The 22,525-nt window shown below is 44.1% G+C and overlaps 2 protein-coding genes across 3 annotated transcripts; one reads left to right on the forward strand and one right to left on the reverse strand.

The window, feature by feature from the left end:
• The first annotated feature begins 600 nt into the window (after positions 1–600).
• On the forward strand, positions 601–17,438 carry phrf1 (PHD and ring finger domains 1). Of its 2 annotated transcripts, none has more exons than XM_080842128.1 (18): positions 601–691; positions 1,725–1,877; positions 2,153–2,284; positions 2,516–2,703; positions 2,969–3,052; positions 4,238–4,371; positions 4,934–5,025; positions 5,320–5,489; positions 5,984–6,119; positions 6,347–6,465; positions 6,741–6,925; positions 7,163–7,285; positions 7,698–7,852; positions 8,115–11,198; positions 11,408–11,493; positions 13,005–13,109; positions 14,352–14,480; positions 15,095–17,438. In XM_080842128.1, exons 2-18 carry the CDS (start codon positions 1,784–1,786, stop codon positions 15,257–15,259), a joined length of 5,181 nt encoding a protein of 1,726 aa, XP_080698254.1. In that variant the 5' UTR covers positions 601–691; positions 1,725–1,783; the 3' UTR covers positions 15,260–17,438. The 2 variants fall into 2 exon arrangements, with proteins under 2 accessions (XP_080698254.1, XP_080698255.1); XM_080842129.1 differs by having other exon boundaries at positions 5,320–5,474.
• A 700-nt stretch (positions 17,439–18,138) lies between these two features.
• On the reverse strand, positions 18,139–21,825 carry irf7 (interferon regulatory factor 7; the record flags this gene model as incomplete). The annotated part of the gene is made up of 9 exons (XM_080842137.1): positions 18,139–18,285; positions 18,851–18,966; positions 19,316–19,699; positions 20,027–20,158; positions 20,640–20,694; positions 20,909–21,006; positions 21,093–21,273; positions 21,371–21,533; positions 21,788–21,825. 9 exons carry the CDS (start codon positions 21,823–21,825, stop codon positions 18,139–18,141), a joined length of 1,314 nt encoding a protein of 437 aa, XP_080698263.1.
• Positions 21,826–22,525: the final 700 nt, after the last annotated feature.

The raw sequence follows: 22,525 nt of genomic DNA on the forward strand, positions 1-22,525 counted from the left end.
ATGAATTTAACCATTTTGAATTGAAGCAATAGCAACAATGGTCCCTAAACCTTTATAGAATACACTGTGTTCGCAGTAGGGTCTATGCCTATAACATATTCTGATTTTATATAGTATATATATAGCCTATAGGTTGTGTGTGCGTAACTATATACAACCAGAATATGTATAGGCATAGACCTTAGGCTACTACGTACACAGTATATTCTATAAAGGTTGTGTGTGCGTACGTGTGTTGTGTGTATGTATATTGAGTACATGGAGTACACCATCTCTTTTACAGTACGTTGTGTACACTTTTTCTACAAGAGTGAATTGAGCAGACTGAAGGCGGACTTTGAATAATTTACCTGCAGGGGGCAACAAATTCTCCGCAGACTATTACATAATCGTGAGAGAGAGGGTGGAACAGTGGTATGACGTGATATATTGAGGAACAGTTCACAATTTCTTAATATAAATAAGGGTAGAAATGGCTAAAAAGAATGAGAAAATAAAACATAATAAGTTGCATAACGCATAACGCTACGAACTGTACTACTACTACTTCCCCTTTAAGAGTGTCACAGTGATTTGAGTGCGATCAGCCATTTCCGTCGTAAAGGCCTTATTCCCAGCCGGCAGCGTCAGTCAACGCACAAATCGAGGACCTTTTTCTTTTAAAAATAAATTACTAGCACAACTATTTAGGGTAGGTGCACCACATACATAAAACAACAACTGAATTAAATGTTCTTTAAGTGAAATATATGTAATAATATTTGAATAAAGCACCCATGTTACAAAGCAGCACGATAACAAGCGTAGCTCTGAGTTAAAATTAGACTCAAGTCAGGTCTGAAAACAAGGATAATGGCTAGCGAGCAAGCTAGCTATCAAGATAGCATGTTATCTACTTGGCTAGTCTGCTCAACCGAGGCGGTTTCTGTGTTTATATAATGGTATATATGGTTGCTGAGGTATGTGAACACATCTGTCGTCTGACTATGTCACTGAAAACAGTTTGGCTATTTAACTTTCTCTGGTTCACCTTTCCAACGCTAACAAGAAGACTGTAGAGTTGATTAGCTATTTAGCTACCTAGCATTAGCTAACTCAGTTCTCACTTTGTCAAAAGTGTTTGCAAAGCCTGATGGTTAACTTGGCCTCTTTCGAAAACGATAGTTTGATCAGCTGGAAGAGTTATAGTAATCAGCTGCAGATGATAAGTGTTTCGTGATGTCAGGTGTTTCTGCACCGCGTGCACTTCGAGTGTGTGGGTAAAAAATAGCGCACGTTCAACCCCACAAAAATCATAGCTAATGTTAGCTTTCTGGCTAGAGCGCACCGAGCTGTCCTCGAACTGACCTGTATGGTAACCAACTTATTTTGTTTTGTTGACACACGCCTCAGTCCCCAACACATGAGCGTAAATGTTTTCAATTATTTTTTCTTTATGTTTCATTATTGGAATAAGTTATGGCTGGGTGACAGCACCGGTGACACCAACGTTACCAGATATTAACACGCTATCCCAATATTGTGAATGACCAGAAGTGTAGTGGCTAAAGTAACGATCAATATGTTGTAAAAATGTAACAGCTGCTCAATTGAATCCATTGAATGACTCATACGTTTTCCATCTTTTTTTTTTTTAATTTTACCTGTAAACTTCACTGACATGTACATAGTTGATGATCAACAGGGAAAATTGTTGAACTTATGTTCATATCTTGTTTTTGTAGTGTTCATTTTCTCCCAGACTGGTGTAAATAGTGCAGTCAAGTTTTTCTGATGAGTAGCCATGGACGAAGAGGACAGCCAGGACGAGCTGATCAACCGAAATGCCTCCCATGGCAAGGGCAAGCGACCGGCCACTTCCATCCTATCCGACTACGGTGAGTTGTACACTGGAAAGTAGATTTCTCATGCAGAGTTTACATCTTTGGTCTTGAAGAGTTCCATTGGGAATTCTCCATCTTTGCTGTCCTTTTGGGTGTTTGCTGTATAATGCTTGCACCTGGTTTCAGATTCCCTCTGTTCTCTCCGATGATATTGTGTGTTTCTGACATTTTGCATATTACACATTTGCATTAACTTAAGCATTCCATAAGTGGTTCGAGGCCTTGTCATGTCCCAGCCTCTGTTTAATGACGTGATCTTTGTCTTTCAGAGGACAACTCTGATGAGGGGGAAGAATCAGGGGAAGAAGAGACTGATAGTGAAGAAGATGAGGACGAGGGAGACAACCCTGATGTAGAAGATGATGAGGACGAGGAGGATGAGGATGAGGATGACAGTGATGGTAAGAAGCAGCTGAGATTGTTTTCCATTAACACATCATGGCATCAATATGAATGTCTTTATAAACATAAGCCCTCAGGCCAAGCAACCGTACAGCTATACATCCATTAAGTTACCTCATATTGGGTTGTTATGTGTAGTTGACACAGTGAGGAGATTCGCACAGTCACTGCTTCAATTACAAGCTTTTGTCAAACAACCACTGACACCCTTGTATGTGTGCACTCACTAGTTGAGGATGGTGGGAAGGAGCTGGAGGGGGCGGTTGGGGGCACCTCAGCAGATTTGGCCGGTCTGAGCTCTGACGAGGACTCGGAGAAATGTCCCATCTGCCTGAACTCCTTCCACGAGCAGCCTGTGGCCACGCCTGAGAGCTGCGAGCACTACTTCTGTCTGGACTGCATCGTGGAGTGGTCGAAGGTGTGTTTGCCCTCTGACTCCTAAGCCTCCCCAAAATAGGCCCAAGCGGGAATGCTGTGTGTGTGTTTATGTCTGTGTGTGTGTGATTGTGTGTGGTTTGATAAGGATTATCTTTTTTATTAACCATGATATGTAGATCTGTCTGAGTTTGATTGTAATTGTTTAAATAAATGTTTTAAAAATGTCTTACTTCTATTGACTCCAACATTATGAATTCAAATCATGAACTTTGAAGTATTTATCACACTTGTGGTGTTCTCTTTAGAATGCTAACTCCTGCCCAGTAGACCGGATCATCTTCAAGACCATCTGTCTAAGGACATGTTTTGGAGGAAAAGTTCAGAAAGTTGTAAGTATTTGCTGGTTTTTATAATATAATGTAATATAATACAATATAAGTATTGCTGATTTATTTAGTAAGTTCTGATTGTACGGCTATTGGCGATCTCAAGGCATTAAGGTGTCGAGATGAGATAAAAATGCTTGATATGGGGTGAATCCATGTATGTGGCTGCACAATGCCTGCCACAAGTTGTGCAGGGATCGTACGCTGTGCTCATGAAAGGACAAAGTCAGTGAAGAATGTACGTGCCCTGTACAAGGCTCTGTATGCCAGGGTGGGCTGGTGCCCACATTTACTGGGTGAATGTGTGCAATGCTTGAGACCGAGTTTCCTGGTTACGCGTATCTTCTGTCTCTGTGCTATGGACCTGAGAACCAGGTCTCAGTGCAGCCGTCACCCTGTGTGAATCCTGTTCAGATGAATGTTTCTACCACAAGATGTCAACAATGTGTGCCATTAGTTAAATCATTGGCATTAGTAGAACTTCATATTTACTTCTTCATTAGCATGATTTTATCTGGCATGGCAATGATAATTACAGAGAGGCTTCATACCTTTCCAACTGATATCAAGATAAACCTCTCTTCCTTGACTTACAATGTGTAAAAGTAGTGGAAGACTTATGGCATACAACAATCAAACCTCACACTGGCAAACAACAACACACAAATGTCACATATTTTTCATTTTATTGCATTGTTGACAGTGCACTTGGAAAGATAGTGTCTGGATGTCATAGTTTGCTCCAAATGTATGGGTACATGCAATAACCTCACCTTAACTAGTTGTTTTTTGTACATCACTGAGTAACAGCAAGGTGGCAATTGTTTGATTTGTGTGTATCTCCCAATGAACTACATCTAATCATTCTACAGTTTATACCCTAAGCACTTGATACACAGTGGCGTGTAGCCTGTGAATGTGTATTACAATGTTTAAGACCTTGGCTTGATTTTCACGGTTCATAAAATATGTTTTGTGCATCCTTCCTGGTTCCATCAGTCTGAGCTATTGTCAGCGCAGCTCAAAGGACGTGTGTGTTACTCTCTTTTCAATTAGAAGTGTAGACTATATTCAGGTACATTACAATGTGCTATGTTGGAGTATTGTTTGCAGAGATATCATAATCCTTAAAAATTATGTGTGTGTGTGTGTGTGTGTGTGTTTGTGTGTGTGTGTGTGTGTGTGTAGATCACAGTCCAGAAGCCCGTGAAGGTTGGTCAAGAGGAGCCGGTGGACCTGGAACTGGAGCAGACGAGCTGTGAGGTGTGTGGTGGCAGTGACCGCGAGGATCGGCTGCTGCTCTGCGATGGCTGTGACGCCGGGTGAGTGACACCGCTGTCATGACCCCTTCTTTCCACTGTCACACAGTCACGGCAGTCCCACTGTTGCCTGTCTGATCCCTGCAGGCGATGAGTATCTCCTGTGTGTATCAGATGTGTGAGATCCTTACCAGGGAACCAAGCTGTGCTTTGAGTTATACAAGAGAGTGTAGAGGCATATAAATGTGGGAGTCATTGTTTCTGACAAGAGTAATAAGAGTAAACAAGTGCTTTAAAGCTTCACGCATTAATGCTAAGCAAAGGCTTCCCAAGTATTCCAAAATGTCACTGCTCTTGTTGAGTTGAAAGTCTGTGCCAGTGTTTTGCAAAGAGCATATAAAGTGGCTTCCACAATGCAAAGAGTGTTGCAAAATGAAAAATATTGGATTGACCAAATGTCCTTAAAACATCTTCAGAACAATGTAATTGTGAAATAATTCCCAGAGAGTTTCTTCATATGCGTTTATTTTTGTTCTCAAGTACTGGATTATTGTGAGATTCAGATTGTGAATATTTTGTGGACTGCATGAAGTAACACTCTGTATTTTTCTCCCCGTGGTGGCAGGTACCACATGGAGTGCTTGACACCGCCACTGGACACTGTGCCTGTGGAGGAGTGGTTCTGCCCAGAATGTGCAGCCAACAACCGCAACTCAAGTAAGAAATTCGAAATAAAATGTATTCAGTGCAAAATTATGACGCATAAGCATTCTTGTGGTCAGACCAGACAAAATTATTCTAGTGTGCACTCACATGGTGTGATGCAACCAGGCGCATGATTTGAAAAACAGCCATAACAAGCCCAAAGAGTATGGTTACTACAGTCCTTAGTCATCATATATAAGAGATAAAAAGGTGTTTTTTTAAAGCATACTTAAAAAAAAAAAAACTATCTTTACTTATCCAGCAAGGTCTCTGTCTGAATCTATTTACTAACTTTTGCCTCACCAGGACCTGGCCCAGCGAGCGGGGAGGAGTTTGTGTTCGGTCCCCGCCCGACCACCAGCCGATCACTGCCCTCTGCCTCGCGGCCCACGCGTGCCATCGCCCGCACGCAGCAGAGCGAGAGGGTCCGGGCCAGCGTGAACCGCCACCGCATCACCCAGGCACGCACCGAAGAGGTTTGCATGATGCTACTGCTTCTAACCCCTCCCCCAACTCACCCACTCACTCACTCACCTAACTGGCTCAGCTAACTGCACTGGGATGTTTTCTCTGAGGTCAGATACATGGAGAAGATGTGTTGGTTGAGTCTGCACTCATAAGATCTGTTTGTATAGACTGTCCTGCTGGTTGTGTCGTGCAGAGGAGAGTGCACTAAAGCATATTGTCTAATAATGGAAATCAACAAATATTTGTCGTTTTTTTTTTTTTTAATAATCCACTGGAAGTTTAGATATGCTGAAAAGGTTCCTATGAAAAATGTTCACTGAGAATTGCATATTGAGCAAACTGGAATGTCAATGAGTGCTGTGCTCACTGGAGGTTCTGTTTTGCATTACTGTTTGTGTTTCCAATGTCAATTTATTCACTGATAAGTGTGTTGTAATATGTTTATGTACATTACGTGCATGTGTAAGTCGGCATGAAGAGTGATGTGTGTTGGTGTGTGCAGTTTACACCCAGATACCAGATCCAGTCCACCTGGCTGGATGATACCATCAGTGCCGTGGTGGCTGGTCTGAGCACGGCCGTGTACGTGCGTGACCTCACTCCCCGGCCCCCCGTTCGAAAGAGGAGGAGGAGGACGGGTGAGTTTCAGTTGGTTCCTGTGTCTACACTGAATGAGCGTTCCCAAATTTGGTCTTTTCCGAGGTGTGTAGTTTTGGTGTAGCACCACAACGGAATTGGTCTTCTTTGGGATTCGCGCACTCCAGCCCAACACTGGGCTTTTGCCGTTGCGTTGCTCTGTAATTTTTCATCCCTTTCCTCTTGAACCCAGTTTTAGCCTGAGGGATTTATCTGCTTGTTTTTACAGTGAAGCGCAGGACTACCAAAGGTGGCAAGGGCTGTGATAGTGATGGGAAAAAAGCTGCAGGAGCTAGGGGTACGAAGCGGAAACGGAGAGTTAGGAGGACCAAATCCAGAAGGAAACAGGTGAGCACATATTGTTAAGCAACAAAGCAGCTTTTATGGAAAAATAAATAGCAGTAGTTCCTTTAAGGGGGATTTTAACATCTTGTTTCTTTGGTTCAGGTGTGTTATTTTTGTATCAGTTATACTTATATTTGTTCAGGCCAGAAAAAACTCTTCTCAAAACCACAAATTGTGCAATAAGTTACTGTGCTTGACTAGTTGTAGGACAGTGCTTTTCAGTCTCTCAGAGTCATGAGCCATTGCATTGACCACACACAACAACATGTGTTTTTCAGGTTGCAAAGAAGCGGCCCACCTCTCGGAAACGAATCGCCCGCAGTCTGGGTATCAAGAACCCCAAGAAAGGAACATCCATCCCCTCTGTCTACCGTCCCTCAGAGACCACGCTGGGCAGCATGCGGGCCGACATCGGGGCTGCTTCTCTGTCCATCTATGGGGACCCATTCGACCTGGACGATGCGTACGTTGTCAGCACTGCAACAGCAACCTGTCTGCTGTGATTTGATGATTGAAAGTTTTAGATTGATAATGTAGTGGGTTCAGATTGAAGATTGGATTTGTTTTGGCAGTAAACTCCGAACTGTTGTAGAAACATGGTAGCTGCTTTTGTGCAGAAACGCTGAAATTGGCAAGAATTTTAGGTTAAGATTAAGTGTTTTAGGCAAATGGTAACTGTTTATCCACAAAACACCCATAGTGAGGAGGAGGAGCCCGCCCCTGCGCGACCTTCCCTGCTGGAGCTGAAGCGCCGTGGCCTGTCGCGCTCTGCCATGCGCTCGCACCAACCTGTTGCCAGACCTGTGGCTGCGGGCCTGTCCAGGTAAGGCCTCCCAAGCCACTGGAACAACTCTCATACACACACACACACACACACACACACACACACACACACACACACACACACACAAAAAAAATGCATACATACATATATACGCACTCACACACAAAATGCCTCTTCACTTATGTCAACGCATCATGAAAGCCTTAATTGACTCACAGATAGCTCCAAGCCTGTGCAATGGGGTTCCAACTTTTCAAAGCATACCTGCAAAGCTGTTTTTGTCACAGTTATGGATTACGTCATAATGCGCTCAGAGTATTACCCGCATCCACGACGTAAGCTTAAACCGGACACGGGCTGTGGGGACATAGGCAGCCTAAATACTTTCTACTTATTCTAATAACTATTCGAGTTCTGGAGGGAATTGATAGAGTGTGTTCCTGTGCTGCAGGCGTGGTGTGGGCATGTCTCAGGGTGGCGAGGTGGCAGAGGCGGCCCCCGTTTCCGACCTGCTAGGCAGCATCATGTCCAGCCAGAACGTCCTCATGATGGACAGCTCTGACGTGGTCATCAACAGAGACGGCACCCTCAAAGCCATCAAACCTGGTCAGTCATTCAGACTTTTATGTGATATGTGGTACTGTCACCAATCACAGTCATTTCATCTGGTGTGTGATACTACTAAGGTTAAGAGACTGTATGTTTTTTCCTCTGCAGTAGTGGTTATGAGCCTTGCTTTAAAAGTAGTGTATGCCTGTACTGTATTGAGCTGCTAAAATAACTGAGATGTGTTGCAGTGTGCTAAACTGTAGACCAAGAGCAGGTGTAAATTCCCATCCTAACTGTGTGTGTTTATTTTGTCCTGCAGTGAATGTTCCATCGCCTAAGTCCACCCCCACTCATAGCGGTGGCGTGAGTGAAGCTGCCAGCACGCCCACTTACGGGGAAGCCGGTTCCTCTCCCTTCCCTCACCACTCCCCTGGGCCCATCCTCCCTCCTCTCATCCCCGCCTCTCCCGGCCTTCCCTCTCCTTCCTCCGTTACTCAGTCCAGCCCGCACCCCCCTGGTCTCCCCAGACCCGGCTCCTCTCAGGCCCTGGGCACGTCTCCTGGCCCCAGCCACCTTCGGCAATCCAGTAGAGAGAGGGCAGATAGGCAGAGGGAGGACGGATCAGCCAGAAAAGTCCCTCCCAAGCCTGTGTGGGTGGACGTGTCTGTGTTACCTCGGATACCAAAAATCAAGCGAGAGAGTGGCAGCCAGGCAGAGAGCAGTAGCACTAGCAGCAGCAGCAGCAGCAGCAGCAGCAACAGCAGCAACAGGAGGAGCAGCAGCCGTAGTAATGGCTTCCCAGAGGCCCTCCACAGCCTCACAGGGAACCAGGTCCGCCAGCAGACTGCTGACCAGCAGGGGGCAGGCTCGCGCCAGCAGGGGAGGACAACTGAGGCCCCGAAGCAGAGGCCAGAGCAGGTGGCATCTTCGTCGTCCTTCACCAGCATGTACTCCTCGTCTGCTGGTTCTTCTTCTACCTCCTCTTTCTCGTCTGCCAGTTCCTCGGGAGCTTCATCATCTTCATCATCGTCTTCAGTGAGCTTTCGCATCAACGCCAGCGGGAGTTCATGGCAAGCCCGGAGGCTAGCAGGTCCTAATCCTCTGGATCCAACGCAACAGGAGGATCCGAAGAAACAGCAGGGTAAGCACACATTTCTCCTCAAACCCCACAGCAAGGACACCTCAGTGAAGCCTGACGTGTACGACCCTTCGGACCCCACCAACTCCAACACGGAGTCAGACTCAGACAGTGAGAAACCAAGAGGGCCGGCCAGTGTTGGGTTCTGGCTGAAGAAGCCTAGGTTATTACACAAAGAGGCAGCTAAGGAAGAAGGGACTTGCCCAGTAAAAATAGAAACCCTGGAACCGGTTTCGGTGAGGAAAGAGCCAGAGTCAGACGAGGATGCACATAATCAGGAAGATGTGCTCCCAAACGCCCAAAGTGTATATGAAATACCAGGAAGCCATGTACTACTCCTTGAACCCCCTCAGGTGATCAATTGCAGAAACACTGAAAAAGCTAGCTCTCCTGCCAGCAGTCAGGTGAAAGAGGAACACCCGGAGCACACCTCCTTACCCAGCTCTTCCTCCACCAGCAGCTCTAGCTCCAGTTCCAGTTCCACTTCTGACTCCTCTACCAGTCAGAGCCACACCAGTGACCAGGAGGTGAAGACTGAGGTCAAATCAGAGCCTGAGGATGGTTCACACCCCAACAGATTCAGGTCACCATCTAGAAGCCATCGGGCAGAGCAGGGTCTTCCACAGCCTCCTGCAAGCAGCTCCTCCAAAGAGAAGAAGAGGGGGGGGAAGTCCGGCTCTCACAGCCCAGCCCCGAAGGCTTTGGAGCAGAGTAAGAGGCACTTGCACACTCGGTCGCGCTCCCGATCCAGGGACAAGCGGCGCTCACGTTCTCGATCTAGAGACAAAAGGCGTTCACACTCTCGATCTCGTTCTCGATCTAGAGAGAAGAGAAGGTCCCGCTCACGATCACATTCGAGGTCGAGAGATAAGAGGAGGTCACGATCCCGGGAGAAAAGACGCATCCGCTCCAGATCACATTCTCGATCCAGAGACAAACGACGTTCCCGTTCAAAAGAGAAGAGGCGATCTCGATCTCATTCCCGATCCAGAGAAAAGAGGCGCTCGCGCTCCAACAGCGAAGAGCGAAGGCGGAGGCCCCGCCGGGATAGCCGCGATAGGAACGACAGCAGGGTTAATCTGAGCCCGAAACGCTCCAAAAACAGGCGGCACAGTCGATCTCGCTCGAGGTCCAAAGACAGAAAGAGACCCCGGTCCAGATCACGATCCAGGGAGAGAAGGAAAGGAGAGCTTTCTTCGCAGAGCTCTCATCTAAAAGACAAAGGCCTCAACAAAAAACCCTCATCATCTGCATCTGCATCTGCATCCTCCTCCTCGTTGCCATCGGTGTCCTCCTCCAGAGACCACAGGAAGCCCGCTCAGGTCTCAAACAAGAGAATAACCTCAACTGGCACTGCCAAAGTGGAGAAGGCAGCTAAAGACCTGAAACAGGACATTCTTGTCTCGGTCAAGAAAGAGACAGACACACAGAATGTTTCCCCAGGAGTTCTCTGGATGGTCAAAGAAAAAGACCCTAAGGAGCCGGACAGCAAGCCCTGTTTGGCTCTGCTGAAAGAAATCAAGCAAGAAAAACCCTGGTCCCCTCATGTGGCTGAGTCCAAGCAAGAGGATGTGTTTTTTCCTAATGCCTTCAAGCTAGATTTGCAGGACCAGAAAGAAATCAAGGATGAGAAGATTCCCCCAACCAGACCATCAGACCTTAAGCCAGGGAAGTCCTCTCTTGATGACTGCAAGGCTACCTCAGCTTCTGTTCAGGTAGAAATGAAGAAGAGTGTTCAGTCTGCACGCGTAGCCAAGTCTGAGAGCATTTGGCCTGAGGAGGATCTTTGGCCACCTCCTCCACCTCCACCTCCTCCAGCCACTGTCACTCCTGAACACAGTCTGAGCCTCCAGAAATCACCTCCTCCTCTCACCACCACCACCACCACCATCAGCCCCTCACCACCCCCAGAGCCAGAGCACCAGAGGGCGGTCAAAATGGACCTTGTGAAACAAGAGGAGGAGCTATCAGCCGACGAAGACTTCAATGTGGACTACATGCTCGACAGTCTCTACCTCAAGGACATGGGAGAGCAGGCAGGTGCTGAAGAGGATGAGGCAGGTGCTACGGAGGAGGCCCTCTCCGTTAAACAGGAGGGCCATGACCCTGTCACCCAGGTCACGGAGAAGCAGGAGGTGGGGGGCTTGGAGAAGCAGGAGACGGAAGGGGCTGTGAGCCTTGAGGGTTCCAAGTCAAAGACTTCAGTGAAGAGGGTCACTTGGAACATACAGGAACCAGAAGGACCTCAGGGACAGAAAATTAGCAGTGAGTGTCAATGACAAATTATTCATTTTTCAGGGATAGACATGGCTGTGCAGGTCTTGTTAAAAACTCTTAAACATAGATACCAGTGTCACCCAATGTAATATTTTATCGTCTCTCATTTTTGTCTCCTTTTAGATGGTTAAGAAATCAGATGTTTGTTCATTTTGATGAGAGGTTGACGGTCCATTCTGTTGTATCTTGTCTTTCAGAGCTGGCTCTTTATAAGCGGAAGCAGAAACTGGAAGCAGCTAGGAAGGCAGCTAACGCCACAGACATCCCACAGATGCCCAACCAGGTGCGGTGCCTTTCCCCATCACACCTTTCCTGTGAATATGTCTGTAGTCACTGGTCACCACTCTCAAGATCTCTACACAAGGAAACAAAATGAAAGTCGGAATTATAATAAACTGTCAGCCCTTCAGCAGGGATTGTTGTAAATATGATACTGTTGGGGGAAAAAACCTTCAATGACGAAGAATAAATATTGAAGTTGATCATTAAGTCGTATATCAGTATGGCAGCAGTACTTAACCTACATTTGCACAAACATGGATTCAAACACTCAAAGAAGGGCCTCAAAGAGGACAGATTTTCATCTTTTCATTCTTTATTCTACGTTGTCCTTCCTGACTGTTGGCCACTCCATCTATAGATTTCTATAGATCGATAGGTTTCTATACATGTGGTACAATCCACGAAGGGGTTTGCCCTGTACCAGAGATCAGAAGGCAAATATGTGGTTGAGAAAGACATGGCCTTTACTGACAAGAATATCTTCTGATCTGGTCTGATTATTTGAGGGATAAAACACACAGCTTTGTTATTCATTAGGGTTCCGGCATAGTCTGAACACCAGGACCTTTTCTAACGTGATATGAAAGAGAAACTTTTAAAAGAAAGGGAAATTGTATCAGGATTTGTTCTCATTTGTGGCTAACCTCTTTGTGCCTCACATTCAACCTTAAAAAGATCTTCCACTTCCATGTGCTGTTCGAAGGAACACCTGCTTTTAAGACTTCCCAAATTCAGCTAACTGAAATAGGAAGTCACAACCCAACACAAGTTGCTTTCCCTTAATTCTGGCCCACATACCACCATCTTGCAGCTTGATTGTAAGTCAATAATAATTTCCTGTTGGGATAGCTAAAACCCCCATCATAGGGAATTACCCATTAAACTCAATAGAAGGAAAGAAAGTGAAATTGTGAAACACATTTTTTTGGTGCAGGGGTGGTTTCCAGAAGCTGTCCTACATATGCTGGCTTGCTGCTGTACCATGGGGTGGCCATTGGGTGGCAGTGTTCACCAGACACCATGAGAAGTTAGACTGCATAGACCTTACCCTTGGCAGCGTCTATAGTCACGAGTGAAACTGAAACTGGCCTCAGATATATTTCAGACGAAATGAAACTTGAAGCCTTCCTGAGAAACGGGAAGAGACTGGCCCTCAGGAATGCTGATTGGAGGGGAAAATGTATCTATGCATTCCTTAAAGGTTACACATCGGAACCACACCATTCCCAGATTTGACATCTTAGACACTGGCTTCAAATTACACTACAACATTTTGAGTTCTCTGAAAACAAATGGTGGTGCTCTCTCTGAGATCTTTGGTTGAGTTCCTAAAGAATGCATGTAAATAAAAGACGTGGCAGACCCATAATGTTTTTGTCACCTTGCGCCACCAGTTGACCTAGAATAACCCCTGCGATTGTAAATGTGATTTTGACAGATCTGGAATCCCTATTTTTTACTTTTTGTCCTGATCTGACCTGTAATCCCTCTGTCACTGCTATGTTCTTACAGGAAACCATTGGAGCCAGAGCCTCCTCCACAGGCTCTCTGACCCAGGAGGAAGCCCCAGGCACGGGGCAGGGGGTGTCTACTGCAGGGGACACGGACAAGGACATGGTGAGGAGAGGAAATCCCTGGAAGTGGTTTAGGAAGTGACCACTACCAAAGTTCAGAAATCAACAGAGCTAATTTTGCTGTATTTCCTTATTGGGACAACCCTCAGAGTAGTATATGTGATATGTAATCCCTACCCTATCATGTTCATGCAGAAGTACACCATAAAGCTAGCCTGGTGACACCAGCCTACGTATTTCCGCCTGAATTGATTTCAAGCTCATACTCAGTCTGGCCCAGCCCCATTGACAATCGTTTCCAGAACTCAAAATTTTGCCGGACCAATCAGCGAACAGTTCAGAGCTGTGACGCAAAACTCGCCTTGCCGAGTTGCATGTAGTCCAGCCGAGTTTGTAGCTTAACAGTATAGCAAAAATGGCTACGGAGGAAGAGACACGAAAAGCTATCGGAGAAGTTGTCTCAACTCTCGAGAACATCAGACAATTAAAAGGAGAAGAGGATTGTCTTGTAAGTTTTATGATGAGAAAGGACGTCGTAGCTCTTCTCCCAACTGGCTTTGGGAAGAGTTTAATCTACCGAATGCTTACTAAACGTTGCTGATTGGTTAAGGGAACTCCAATGATTTTAAACCTCAAGATAAGCACCCGCCCATCTCGGAAACCAAAATGCATTGGGTTGGCCCAGACTGACTGACGGAATGAAATGGAGTCACAGTCTGGTAACGGCCAGGCTACCATAAAGCACCTTTATAGGTGAAAAGTCAATCTCTGATACGGCTTGTTGTTTTGTTTTATCGTTTAATGGCACATGGCATGATTCTGTTATAGACATAGTGACATCACAGGGGGAATTTATAGTGGGAATTCTTCACAAAAATGAAAATTATAATAGTCAGATTTTTGTCACTTGTCTGGTGTCTCCAGGTGAGACAGATAAGGGTATAATTCCATAAATATAGCATGGATGAAAAATGACTGAACTTGACATTCTGTATGAAACGCTCTTACAAAAGTTTTGAGATTATTTTTACATGTGATATTAATATAATTTGTCTTTAAAAAAATCAAGTCAAAGGCTATCTTTTTTAAAGTAGCTAATTGTACTGATGGCACAGTAGCTGGTTGACACTTCTGGACTCATTCTGGATTTTTTCCCCCCACTGGCAAATCTTAACCGGCAAACTCATATGCTTCCCCCCCACTCCGTTTTCCCCGAGGACCTACCTGTCAGTGTTGTCCCAGAGCCATTTCTCTAAGCTTTTCCTCCTCTCTGTCCCTTCCACAGTACATGAAGAAGCTCCACATGCAGGAGAGGGCCGTTGAAGAGGTGAAACTGGCCATCAAGCCCTTCTACCAGAACAGAGACATCACCAAGGAGGAGTACAAGGAGATCCTGCGAAAAGCTGTACAGAAGGTAGGGGAAGGGGCGAGAGGCGCCCATGCCTGTGTTTTGGGTAGAAACCTGGCAGGAGTGGTGGGGTGATAGACTTTTGGAAAGTGTCCTCAGTGGGTTGTAGAGTATGGATGTCACTGTCAATACAGTATATACATTAGCACACTGTCAATACAGTATATACATTAGCACACTGTCAATACATTATATACATTAGCACACTGTCAATACATTATATACATTAGCACACATTGTCAATACATTATATACATTAGCACACTGTCAATACTATATATTCATTAGCACACATTGTCAATACATTATATACTTTAGCACACATTGTCAATACATTATATACATTAGCGCACTGTCAATACATTATATACTTTAGCACACTGTCAATACGCAAGATACATTAGCACTATATCGCTGCCTTTAATTTGTGTAGCAGCTGTTATTTTTAGCCTTTTTGCCTATTAGTGGTCCTTCATTTAATGAGCTATTTTTACATGGCGGACTCTGAACTCCTGCTGTGCCTTTGTTTGTTTTGTGACATTGATTCAGACGTGTTATTTCACAGCTCATGAACGCTTTGATGTGGCGCGAGGTTAATGCCCCTTTTGCTCTACTTGAAGGTGTGCCACAGCAAGAGTGGTGAGATCAACCCAGTCAAAGTGGCTAACCTGGTGAAGGCATACGTGGACAAATACAAGCACGCCCGGAAGCACAGGAAATCTGACGAGGGCGTGTCGAGCGAGAGTGGGGTGGGTACTGAACAGCCAGAGGCCACAGACTCATAGGAGCTCGGAGTGATCACGCCTCACCAGGACAGGAAATCTATCATACACACTTTCATAATTTTTTGTAATACCTTTGTATCACCTCTCCCACCACATAACCCTGTTGGGTGACTTAAGGGCTTGACTCATGTTCATAAGCTCTCCCCCGCTTTTCCCTTTTTCAGTGCACAATGCTTTTTTTGTGTGTGTGCATCTGTTCATGGTCCTGTTACCACGGGGACCACATCAACTATGTAAGGTGTGTGTGTGTGTGTGTGTGTGTGTGTGTGTGTGTGTGTGTGTGTGTGTGTGTGTGTGTGTGTGTGTGTGTGTGTGTGTGTGTGTGTGTGTGTGTTCGTTCACTTCCTGTCACATGAGAAAGTGTACATGGAAAGAACCTCAAGAAACATCTTTGAGCATTGAACACCATTCACAAGAAAATCCTATCCTCACAGACTTGTACAAATAGTCCCCCATCCTAAATTGAACTTAGGAAATGAAACTTCACTTCTGCATGTAAGGGCACCTCACATCACGTAATCCATGCCAAGATCCAGTCCATCACACCAATGACTACTCCTCTGAGTCTGCATGAGAAATCACGTGGACCTTTCAGCTCATCCAACCGGCTCAACTACTTCAGATTCGCAAGGCAACAATACTTCCGTGGAGAACCTGCTTTTGTCATGGCAACCTGCCAACCGTGCGCCTTTTCAGGAACCATAGTTTACCATCAGCGGACAGCTTGCCTGAGCATCAGTTGTGATCCGCTGTGGTGTTCATTTTTCTGGATAAATCACCTCATCATGTTTAGAAGCCTTTTCTCCGAAAGGGTGTTCACATCCCAAGTATGTCCCTGCAGTGTGAAATAGGGAATGAATGTGTCGAAATCAAGACGTTATAAAAATCTGGATATGTCAAATCCACATCCCGAGATTTTTGTGCTAACCTAAACTGGCCTTCATAAAAAAAGAAAAAGCGGTTTGTGTGCTGGATCTCAACAACAGCAGATTGATGCTGATAATCATAAAATGAAAATAAAATATGAACGTTTGAGAACACTCTTAATCTACGCCACCAGTCCCAGCACTGTACTAACACACACTCTTGACTGATCCTACTTTAGTGGACAGTATGTTTTATAACTTTTTAAAAGTAGTTGATTTCTGTTTGTCTTTTCTGTTTGATTAATCTACTCTGGATGTCTCTTCACTGAATGCATGTTTTTTTTCTTGAAGAGAATTATATTAAACTGAGTGATAACTCAGTCAGAATGTGCAATATTGATCATCTTCACTCAATTAGCTTCGCCTTGGTCTTGACTACTCTGTTTATCTGTCCCAGCTGGACACCATTGCTTTCAAGTCAGTTTGATTTGAAGGTACCTGTCATTTCCTTAGAAAGGGTTGTTTTTACATACAGCTCTGTGAGTTGTACAAATCCTCCTCCATATATGCAAAATTCTGTCTGACCTAATGTGACACTTGTGTTTCAGATCACTCTTGTATCAGTTTCAGGGCCTTTTTTTTTTTTCATTGTTTTTAGCCCGCTACAATAACTTTCTGACTGAGATCGCATCATTTTGGCGTTGTAGTGTCTGTGCTTTGTGCAGTCACTGAGTGGAGTGTAAATATGATGGGTGGGGGTAGTTTGCGGCCTTCTCTCTTTCTCTTTTATGAGTGTTTGTGTTTCCTTTGACATAATTGTTTAATGTGAGGGGGTCGAGGAGTTGAGTGCGGTGCTTGTGTGACTTGAATGTGTGTTCTTTTTTTTCTTTCTTTCCATGGAAGTTTGCCTCTCGGGGGCAGGTATGAAGATGAATAGGGAACATGTGCATTGTGACTACGGAATTAGTGACACCCTCCTGGCTCATTACGTTTCCCCCTTTGTAGTTTTTTGGCCCAGCTAATTGGAAGAAGATAGAAGTAAATTGTCCAATGTACCAATAATTGTTTAGTAGACTGGGTTTCTCCAGCAGGTGACATTGTTTAGAAGCAGCAAAATGAGTACTCGTTCTCTTCTTCTCTAGCATCCAAGGAGTCTAAAAGGGTAGCAAGAGGGCGCTCCTCTCCTCCCCTTCCCTCCAAGCACCTCATCTTCTGCACCTGAATAACAATGTATGTACAAACTGCTTGCAACTGGAGTTTCCACCCAAGTGTTTTGTAAATATTTCTTCAGCAATGTATTTAATAAAAAAGACATACCGAAACTGAGAATTGTACTTCTCCTTCTTTATTATTCTCAGTGGTAAAAAAACAAACGCATGACACGAATGAGACAGTGTACAGCCATCAGGCCAATGAAACAAGACAAAGACAGTACACAGATAAACACATGCAACTCATCAGACAGTAGACAGACAGAAATCCCAAGAAACTTTTTGATTGAAGTATGCTTACCACATGATAGACATCTTCAAAAGACAAAAAAAATATTATCCAAAACTAACAGGAAAAGCAAGAAATGTTCTTATAATATTTACAACCCATAGGGGTAATTAGGAAATTCTTCACAAAAGAACATAACTCCAAAGGTAACACAATGTACCTTAGCCTGACCTCTACCATATATTTCACCAGATCATTAACAAACATTACTCTGACCTATTTGGAGTGGGCAGTGAGCCGCAATGCTTTCTACATATTTTTTTGTATCTGTATAGACCAGGCCAGACACGTGTAGACCAGACAACCTCGCGCACATTACTCGAAATATGTGAACATCGAGAAAGATAAATTAGCTGCTGAGAGACTATGACATGAAAGTAAACTAAAAGTTATTTAACCTTTTTTTATGTCATTTAAACTAGTTTGCCCTTGAAACAGCCCTTTGTAATCAGTACAAGGAGAAGCGGTGAATGATCGCATGAGGTCAGTCAGGGTCCGTACCCTCAAGTCTGTTCACTCTTGCATGGGCACACTGAAGGTGGCGCTGATGAGGTCGAAAAGGCTGTCGTGGGAGATCTGCAGGCTGGCACTGGAGTTGAGGGACGAGGCCCCGTCCATCTGAGCGCGCTCGTGAAGCTCACGGCAGATCAGCGGCACCACCTGGCTCAGCAGAAGAAGGGGAGAGAGGGGGAAAGTGTTCATGATCACATTAAAGGAAAGTTCTTAAGTATCTTAGATATCAGTATGATGTTAAAAGTAGAGGCCGCAATTCTGGTGAAAGGTTGTTGATGTTTGAGCTCATCAGCCGATCAAATGACACCCCTCTATTCTGTGCTCCTGAAGCAACAGCTTGATTGACTAGAATTGTGTATGGCTCGATCTGAGCCACTTTGTTTCCCATTTACAGACCCAGGACTGTACAAACACCAGAGTTTTTTTGAGCACATACACGGAACGGACTTCTAAAGGGCCGTGAGGAGCTGTTTTCCTGTATTTGACAAAAAGTATTGGATAATAATCGCGGACTGCACCTTTAATAATGAACTAGCCATCACCCAGTATCTCATCACAAATTATTAAATCAACAATTTAATAAAAATTCCAGAACTCAAATCTAGAAACTAGAACTTCTAGTGTACTGGAGACATTATCCTTTTGCCCATCATGAATTTTGAAATCGAAAAACGTTGTGTGCGTTGTTGGTGTGTCAGCCATTGGAGTTTACCTTGACGACAATGAGTTTCCTCTCCAGAGGCTTTCCATCTGGATATTTCTCCCCAAAGCACAGGTAGATGGTGTAATCAGGAGATCCCCGCTTATTTTCTGTGAAGTCCTTCAGGTCTACAGGGGGTTTACAATGATTTAGAAGCAGTTTTGTCTGAAACAAACCTGTCTATCTGAAAATGCCTGCCTTCTTTCTATCAGCTAATGTTGTTCACAAGCCTGCAAATGTAATTAATTCATAATTTTACTAATAAAATTAAGACTTCATAGAAGGATTCCCACAGTGATTTCAGATTGTTTCTGTTTAATGCTTTGATAATTAGAAAATGAGATAAAAATAATTTGATAAACTCTCAAATTCAAATTCAAATTCAAAATGATAATTAGAAAGAAAGATTTGAACGACTTTTGTAAAGAAGACAATACACTGTTTCAAGATGTGTGTCAACGAGGGCAATTTATGCACCTTTTATGAATTTCCCGTAACTGAGCAGGGGCTCCCTGGCGTTTTGCTCCAGCTTCCTGGGTTCCTCAGCTTGGCTCTCTGCAGGGTGGTGGGTGCTGGTGAACACCTTGCACATGCCCTGGCGGGTCCCAAAGATGCCATCCTGGGTCACCTCAAAAAGGAGACCCCTCTGGATGCTTTCCAGTAGGCACTTGGTGAACTTGATCTGTTTGTGGTCAAGAAGGCCCTCGGTGCTGGGGAAGCACACAGGCTGGCCGCTCAGGTCGCTGATCTCATGCTGGTAGTGGAGCTGGACCAGAGGTGCTGACACCCTGGTCTTCAGCATCTCTTTCCTGCGGTAGTGAATGGAGATCTCCAACTCCCAGAAGGGGGGCAGAGGAGGAACTTCATGGGAAGAATAACAAACAATGTTGTAAGAATTACAAAAGCTACTGGCTAGTGTCTTTAGTACATACCTAACTGGGCCCTATCATTTAAGATGGACTGGTATTTCACACTAAAGAAATTAACAACAATGGGTTGCAGCTCTTTACTTTACTTTGAGATTACTGTTAATAACACGTACAGTATATACTGTATGTAAGGAATAATGTATTGTCTGGAGGTCATTATCCAAAAAGAAATCCCGACGGGGCGAACAGCACCCCGACGCGTAGCGACAGTAATTAATAATGCTTAGTTCGATATGCATGCATACTTGTGTATGTTTACCTGGATAGTATGGCTGCACCACTGGGACAGGTGAGTTGTTCTGCGAGGCAGGCTGGATTGGCTCCACTGGTACAGGTGGGGTAGGCAGCACTTGGTTGTTTTGAGGATAGATCTCAACCCAAGGCTGGGGATCTGAACACCATGAAGGGGAAACACAACCATCTTTAAACTAAACCATAATTTACCCATAAGGTTGCTTCTAAGGAGATGCACTAGCAGTAATATTATATCACACTACTCCCATACTGGATTTGTCTGTAGGGTTACTATAGGGTTAGTAGGTTAGCCTAGATTATTAATGTGTAGTATATGTTATATGTATGTTAATATTATATGTATAGAATATAGATTGTTATATGCTTTAGCAAACGGTATTGTATATTTATCTTGTATATTAAGTAGGGTTATTTAGGTTATTATATGTTTATTACGTGTAAAGTATGTTCAGAGTACTTACAGAGTGTCATGTAATGCTATGTTATGTTATGTTATGTTATGGTAGGTTGTTGTGAGGTGTCTGGTCCTAAGAATTTCATTGCCCAGTCTGACCCTGTGGCATCTGACAATAAGACACTTGTGACTTGTGACTTGTGAAGATACTTAATTTAAATACCTTGCAGCTGGTGATTCAGGTCTAAGGTGATCATGTTGCTTAACAGGTCCTCGTGCTGTAAAGTATATGACACAGTGATTATCACTCTGCTGCGTGGGTCTGTAGTAAACTCGCTCCTGTCAATAGTCCAAGCCAACCTGCTGTTTGCGCATGGTCATACATGCTGTAATTGTAAGGCATGTAATACAATACATATCATTGTCCCTTTCTCTTGTGTTTCAATGCACCTACTACCGTTATCGCACTTATTTCATTACCGAGTAGCTTACCAGGATATCTTCAGGAGGGTAATCTGTGTAGATGTCCTCAATCATGGGATAACTTTGGTTCCCCTGAAATTCTTGCACTATAAGGTTTTCGTAGATGTCTGCGAAAGAAACATCCGTTATCACACATGAACATAGACATGAAGATTCTAACAAGGTTTTAAGGGGTAACCTGTTGTAGGCTTACTGTTATAATCAGCTCTGACGATGCGCTCATACACTTTGTGAGGGTTATCGGAATCTTTGGAGTTGTCGTCCAACTGTTTGAACTGGTTTTTGAGGCCGGAAAGCGCACACCGGAAATTTGTCTTCCACTTGGCTTTGTCATTCGGGTTCTCGTAAATTTTCCCACTGACAACTGCCCATGCCTGAACAAAAGGTACGTTGAACAACAACGTTAATGTAACGACACAAATCTCTTTCACATGAAATATTGTATTAACTGACGATTAAACATAAGCCTACCCTGAAGATCATATTATCTCCATCGTTGCAGTCCTTCCTGGAGTTGTGCTTCCATGGGATGCGGAATTTTGTTCTTTGAGCATCGAGCCAGTGCAAGCCCTCAAACTGCTGACTGTCCACCTGCGCTATCAACCAGCGTCCGAACGTGGGTCTGTTGTTGGAGCTGCCTCAAACACAGGTATGGTACATTAGGCATGCACTAAGTAGAGTAACATCGAGTTACCACAATGAACAATGCAATTCTCACTTCTATCTAGAGAAAGGTCAGGCTTTTCCTAATAGGTAACATTTTTATTTCCTGATACATAATCTTATGATCTAGTTCACAGCAGAGTTATAACTGACCTCAATGACAGTAAGCACAAAACATGTATCGATATTGTTGATTGTCAAATTACAAATTCAAAGGTTATCTACCTATGCATTGCCGAAGACTGTCCCTCTGAAACCTGCATTGCGTTGGTCTTCTTCCCTTTTCCAGTGCGACTATCAGTGAATTGTTATTATATAGTCAGGAAAATGTTGACGCCTGCCTACCGTGGCTGGGGTAAGGGGGCGGGATAAGTTGTCTGTTTTGATCTTTTTCCGACCCATCCCATTTGGCAGCAGTTTTGTTGCTCGAAAGTGAAAGTGTGGGTACAGCGGAGTATTGGTATTGCATCATCATGTCTAATTTGATGATGAAATGCAATTTGAATTGTCTAAAAAATTTCCTGGCTTGTGACTGACTGCTGCCACCAGAGGAGGGTAAAATAGGCAAAATCTTTAGTCAGGTAACCCTAGCATAATGCTTCTTGATAATGTTAATAACTTAAGTACAAGTACAAATTCCCATTAAAATAATGTCTTGAGTAAGAGTAAGAATGTGTCTAATAACATGTTTGTCTTATAAACACAGCAATGCATAACCATCTGCATATTTAAGTCCTGGCTAGAGATTAAAGGCACCCAGTGCAACTTTATATAAACATTCAATGAAAAATAAACATTCAATTTCTAGTCTTTTTTACACAAAGTAAGTTTCAATAACTCCATACCATTACATATCGACATTCAAGGAGCAAAGATGAGACGTCGTTGTGTGGTGAGAACTGATAGAAAATCGTAAACAACAACAATCGCCGGTGGGGAGAGGCCATTTTTCCATTGACTGGA

The sequence above is a fragment of the Sprattus sprattus genome (genome assembly GCF_963457725.1).
Source record: "Sprattus sprattus genome assembly, chromosome: 7".
Classification (NCBI taxonomy): domain Eukaryota; kingdom Metazoa; phylum Chordata; class Actinopteri; order Clupeiformes; family Clupeidae; genus Sprattus; species Sprattus sprattus.

Coding starts and splice junctions, on each gene's coding strand:
- phrf1 (XM_080842128.1), top strand. CDS start 1,784: ATGGACGAAGAGGACAGCCAGGACGAGCTGATCAACCGAAATGCCTCC. Junction 4,372..4,933: donor TGCGATGGCTGTGACGCCGG/GTGAGTGACACC, acceptor CCGTGGTGGCAG/GTACCACATGGAGTGCTTGA. Junction 14,481..15,094: donor TGCGAAAAGCTGTACAGAAG/GTAGGGGAAGGG, acceptor CTCTACTTGAAG/GTGTGCCACAGCAAGAGTGG.